This window comes from Triticum aestivum, chromosome 5D (genome assembly GCF_018294505.1).
Source record: "Triticum aestivum cultivar Chinese Spring chromosome 5D, IWGSC CS RefSeq v2.1, whole genome shotgun sequence".
Taxonomy (NCBI): domain Eukaryota; kingdom Viridiplantae; phylum Streptophyta; class Magnoliopsida; order Poales; family Poaceae; genus Triticum; species Triticum aestivum.
Window position 1 is genome coordinate 437,545,996 of NC_057808.1, and position 6,029 is coordinate 437,552,024.

Genomic DNA, 6,029 nt, shown 5'->3' on the forward strand with positions numbered 1-6,029 from the left:
GCTACTGCTAAAGTACTTACTAGCAGCGTTTTTCCCCAAAACTCGTTGCTGCTAAGTATCACCCCCTTGCGACTAATTAAGTTTAGTCCCATACTGCTAAGCGAACAAGATGTTTACCACCTTAAATATGTTACTTCTCAAACTATCTCGAGCACTTGTTCTTCATTGAACTATATCTGTAGGATTTGTGGCTGCAATATGAATCCTCGCCTGTACCTATACAAGTACAGTGAGGATTCATGTTGACTATTTAGATTCTACACAAAAAGATCAATGATGACCAATGTATATTTTTGATGTTTTTACATGCTTAGACTTAGCAGTAGCGTTTTTTCTTGACAAAGCGCTGCTGATATAGGTCTTAGCAGTAGCGCGCTCCCCATACCCGCGCTACTGCTAAAGCAAAACAAAACACACGGCTGGGCCGGCCCCCCGCACGCTCATCTCTCAATCGTCCCCCTCCGCCCGACGCCGGCAGGTGCGGTTAGGGTTTCTCCTCCGCCACCACCGCCGCAGGTAATGCTCCTCCCCCCTCTTGCCGCCCCTCCGCTGCTCCTCCACCCTCTCGCCGCCCACTCTGTCGCTGCCCGCGAGCTCTGGCCGGGCGCCTTTGGCCGACCGCCCTCGATCCCCTCGCCGGCCGCTGTCGTCGCCCCCTCTCGTAGGAAAGTCACCGGCCTTCCCCTCGTCAGCACCCCCGACCGAGGTCACCATGCCATCCCCCCTCCTCGACAGCACCCCCCGAGGGCTGCCCTACCTAGATGCAGCGAGGGCTTACGAATTTCATATGGATAACTAGATGCTTTTGTTTTTCTGTAATAAGTTATTTTTTGCAAAATGTAGGTGCCAATTTAGTTGAAATGCTTTGGTAGGTGGTACCGTGATCTGCTAGATATTGGTTTTGATACAAGTATTTAGTTTGCAAGTGCTAAGTTAATCCCAATTAAATTTGCCACTTGTTTTTTTAATCAGTTATCTTAGGCAATAGGGGCCAAATTAGATGAAATGTTTCTTGGTAGGTGGTACCTTGATTTGGTAGATAACTTATTACAGATCTTAGGATTATACCTTTGGTAGGCGCCAAATAGTTTTTTCGGCAATAGGTGCCACTGAAATGCTTTCGTAGGTGATACCTTGTCATCTTGTATGTTACTAGATCTTAGGATTATAATTGTCCATCAAATTGCTTCTCGCAGAAGAATCTCTTCATCAAATTGAGAGCTTGTTGTTTACTTTTGGGGGTCGGGTTCCACTATGAAAATATAACTGAAGAAGTACCAAAAATAGCACATGCTACTGTTTTTCTTTCCTGTGAAGATCGTTAATCCTTTGCTCATATTGCTTTAGGAAAATGGCGCCACCACCACCACCACCATGTCGACTATGCAAGTCAAGGTGTGCCAGCAGCCTTGCAACTGGCAAGCTGTTCGGCATCTACTTCCAGCCGAGTTTTCGTCATGCGGCGGTAAGAAATTATATGAAATGTAACAACTATTTTATTTTTAGTGTTGGCATTACTGCATTGTGTCATTTTGCTTATTTTACACAGATCGTCCCATGCAATGTGAGGTTGAAATTCAACAAGCTGACAGGAGACACGGTGACATTTGAGGCTCCTAGGGGTCCGTACACTATGGAGGTCGAGAAAGAACGCAATATGTCGCGGATTGGAGGAGATGGATGGGCCCGTTTCCTCGCCCGCATGCGTCTTACTGGTGGTGAGTTGATCAGCTTCTCCTTCAGAGCAGAAAGACCCAAGCTGGCTGTCATTTATATCAACCTGGTGGAAGATGATGAAGATGACGAAGATGATGAAGATAATGAGGACCCACTCGATGAAGATGATGAGGACCCACTTCATGAAGCCATCGTAGCTCAAAGAATGAGACTGGGCGAGGAGGAGGTGTGCATCCTATGGGACATAATTCCGCCACGTGTTGACTTTGTCGGGGTGCCATTCGTGACCCGCCTAACAAATACCATGGTCGATCGACATGATATGGTATGTTATACTTATAAATGCAAATTATCCGATGATATGCTTAGTGTAGAGTCCAATGATATGTTGTGTGGAAACTAGTCGATGACATGCTTTAGTGTAGAGTTCGATCACATGCTTATCAGAGTGTAGAATCTAAGGAACTATTAATAGTGTAGATAATCCATGTATACCTATTTGCAAGAGTATGTGCGAGGCTATTTATTAATTGATATTTTTTTCTTATTCAGAAATTGGCAAAGAGCCAATCTTTGAGTTATGGTATCGAGCCTGATGAAGAAGGCTCAGCTGGACTACGCCTTACCGCAAGGGGCTCCGTCACAACGTGTACTTACCACGTGGACACGGACGGTCGCACACACTTAAACTCGGTTGGGTGGAAGAGATTCCTCGATGACAAAAATCTTCATGTTGGACATGCCATCCTAATTACTATCAGGAACACCCACAGCCCAGGCTTGAGGATGATGATCGTCTTTGATATCATCTAGAACTACATATGTGTGTGTGGCTATATCATCTAGAACTACATATGATGATCGTCGTCGATATCATCTAGAACTACATACGATGATCGTCGCCGATATCATCTAGAACTACATATGATGATCGTCGTCGATATGACCTTGTACTGCTTGAGGATGCATGTTGACTATACATGAAATTGTTATCTAGTACTCGCTTCGTTCCAAATTACTCGTCGTGGTTTGAACTAAAACTACCACGAGTAATTTGGAACGGAGGGAGTACTACCTAGTACTTATAATGGTTTATGAATTTGATATCTAGTAGTACCTAGTATCTGAAAAATGCAGTTTATTGAAACCGAAATTGAAAGGGGTATAGCGGGAAAATGATGAAAGATATAGCAGTAGCGAGGGACAAGGAAATCGCTACAGCTAACTAATAGTAGCGCATTCCGGAAAAGCGCTGCTGATATCGTCAATAGTAGTAGCGCGGGTGCAGACCGCGCTACTACTAACAGTTAGCTGTAGCGCCTTATTAGTAGCGCGACCACCCGCGCTGCTGCTAGCCTCAAAACCCGCGCTACTACTAGGGTTTTCCCTAGTAGTGATAGGACTCCATGGTGGCAGCCCCTCTTTGAGGAGATGGCGGCTGCAATGGCCACTTGGGCGGCATCGTGGCTGGGCTCGCAAGCTACACGCGGTGTCGCCATAGCGGCAGCGGTGGGGCTGGGAGTCGCCAAATCCGGCCAGGAGTGGTTGGTCCCATCTCCAGCCATGGTTGGCACCTCGCCAAGCTCGGGCCTTCGCGGTTGCGGGTGGCACCATACAACATCGTTGTCCTTTGTGTGCAGGTTTGGATCGAGAGGAGGGCGGCGTGGGGGCCTGGCTTCGGCCTAATAATGGTGGTTTGTCCGTAGCTCTCTTCTTCCGCCAAGTCATCTTTCTGCAGATGTCGACCTCTTGGATCTGGCCGCTAACAAGTTCTGGTCTTCCCCATCTCAGATCTATATGGATTGGCATATATCTCCCCTGGATATCTAGATCAGAAAGGCTTCGGTCATGCGTGCTCATATTATCAGCCAACACGGCTTCAACAGGGCACAACACGAAGCTTTGCTTTCTTATCGGTGCCATTAAACATGTCTAAGTCAAGATACCCGAGGCATTGATAGAGGTGGAGGAAGTCACGGCGGCTGCAATTAGAGGTCTTGAAGCTCTGGCGGAAGGGTGTATTGGATGCGATCAAGACTGTGTGTCAGGTGTTTGGTGACTTGCAACTGCGACCTCGACAAGCGGGGGCGGCGGCACTGAAGAACTGCATTTTTGGTGGTGCTCCTGGAGTACCGAGTCTCGATTCCCAGGGTGAAAACTCAAGGCCTGGCCTTTATTGGTTGTACCTGTCAATGGCCTTGTTGAAGGAATTGTTTTTGGGTGAACTCAGACTTTATCCAAGGTGAAAACCCAAGATCTTCGATCGGGTAATGACAATGCTTGTGCATTGTTTCCTTCTTGGAGGCGTTGCTTTTGCAGAACCTCTTTTATATTCCGGGTGTTGTCTTCGGTGGTGGTTAGACTGCTGCTGATGCTAGTGATTCATCACCATGATGGGGTCTTCTTTCTTCTGTCCTTTTATTTTCTTTTTTGGCTCTGTGTATCCGTGATGCCTTTGGGCATCTTGTTGGTGCAGATGCCGGGGGTAATTGGTATCTTCACGATATTAATATATCCCTTTTGTGGAAAAATGGTGCAATATGGCAACCACTTTGGCCGCATGCTACTTTGGCGGGTTCAGTGTCTGCCACTTGAGGTTTTTGGTGGTTTTGTGCGGTTAAAGCCGCTCCGTACTTTTTAGCATCTGATGCGCTCTCGTTGGTCTCATGTGGCAACATGTTGTTGCTGCTTCACTGTTGTTCTTGTTGGAACAGACATGGTGAACATGTAGGCAAGGTGATTTGTACAGAAAGATGAACGGTGGCATGCAGGACTTGGTGGTCACCGTCAGAGTCTGCAAATGCTTGAAATAAGTAATCCATTTAGACAATCAAACATATAAGAATCATTACTTGGAACTCATGGCACTTTGTAATAAGATTTAGAGCATTTCCAATAGATGGTCCAAAATTTGACGGTCCAAAATCAAAGATGTAAAATTTGGACCGCCAAAAAGTGCGTTTTGGAGCTCCGAAAAAAGGTCAACTCCAACAGATGGTCCAAATTGATGGTTCAAAATAGCAACTTCAATAGATGGTCCAAAATGAAGATGTAAATTTCTTAAAACGACAAACTACTAGTCCATTCAACATAGTTCAAACATCAAATTCAACATAGTTTCATACATGAACTTCAACTACTACTTATTCAAACTACTAGATAAACTACTCCTCATCGTCGGAGCTGCGGAACTGCGCCCAGAACTCCTCCTTCTCCAGGTCGTCGCACCCCTCCTCCTCCTCCTCTGAGAAGTCTGCCCAGTCCTCCTCGGAAGAGGACTCGATGGGGATCACCATCGAGGGACCGGCCTCGTCCTCCTTCTTCTGCTCCGCCTCACGCTTCCAGTAGTATTCCAGCTCAGCCTGGACGTACTCCGGATGCTCCCGAGCAAACCTCGCCATCGCCTCCTCGTCGGTCTCGCCGGCATCGACGACAACCGATGACTTCTTCGTCATCTTCTTCTTCGTCGTGATCTCCTTCATCTTGATGCCCTGCGGCACAAGCATCTCCGCTTCCGCCCGACTCTCGATCTCCGGGAAGTTGAGGTGCTCCCGAGGCCTCTCGGCACGCCACACCGCCGCGTCATAGGCACGCGCGGCCTCGTGGGCGGAGGGGTACGTGTCGATCCACCAACGCCTTCCGGCGTCGGAGAACTCCACGCCCCAGTTACCGGAGGGCTTCTGCCTCACGCCGAAGAAGCCCGACTTGCCCTTCGGCGTCTTCTTCGGCGTCATCGGAGAGCGGTGAGAGCGGTGGAGCGGCGGCGGCGTGCGGCCGGGGTGGTGGCGGACGGAGCCGGGCGGGACGGAGCTGAGGGGCGTTGGCGGACGGAGCCGGGCGGGGGCGGAGCTGAGGGGGCGGTGGCGGACGGAGCCGGGCGGGGCGATGGCGGACGGAGCCGGGCGGGGCGGAGCTGGGCGGCGGCGGCGTGCGGGGCGGAGCTGGGCGGCGGCGGCGTGCGGGGCGGTGGCGGACGGAGCCGGGGCGGGTCGAAGCTACGGCGGGCGGGCCGGGGCTGGGCGGAATTGCGGCGGACGGGGCAGGGCGGGGCGGAGCGGACGGGGTGGCGGCGCACGGGGCGGCGGCGTGCGCCGCGGCCGCGGCGGGCGGGCGGCGGGGCGGCATGGAAACAGCGGTGGGGGCCGGGGCGGGGCCGGATCTCACGTGGGCGGCGTGCGGCGGGTTGTGAGGGCGGTGGGGCGGCGGCGGACGGGCGGGCGGGAAAGAAAAGAAAGTGGCGGTTGGGTATTCGCTGGCGACGGCTGGTTTTGGATCAGATGCACCTCGTGATGTAAATTTGCACTGCGAGGAGTTGTATTTTACATCACGAGGAGATCGAGGTCCAATTTTTT

The 6,029-nt window shown here is 50.6% G+C and overlaps 1 protein-coding gene across 1 annotated transcript; it reads right to left on the bottom strand.

Moving 5' to 3' along the window:
- Nucleotides 1-4,727: 4,727 nt before the first annotated feature.
- Nucleotides 4,728-5,411, bottom strand: LOC123125341 (ethylene-responsive transcription factor 1-like). The gene has a single exon (XM_044545858.1). The coding sequence runs from the start codon at nt 5,409-5,411 to the stop codon at nt 4,842-4,844; it is 570 nt and encodes a 189-aa protein (XP_044401793.1). The 3' UTR covers nt 4,728-4,841.
- Nucleotides 5,412-6,029: the final 618 nt, after the last annotated feature.

Excerpts from the sequence above, each read along its gene's own strand:
- LOC123125341 (XM_044545858.1), bottom strand. The coding sequence starts at position 5,411 with ATGACGCCGAAGAAGACGCCGAAGGGCAAGTCGGGCTTCTTCGGCGTG.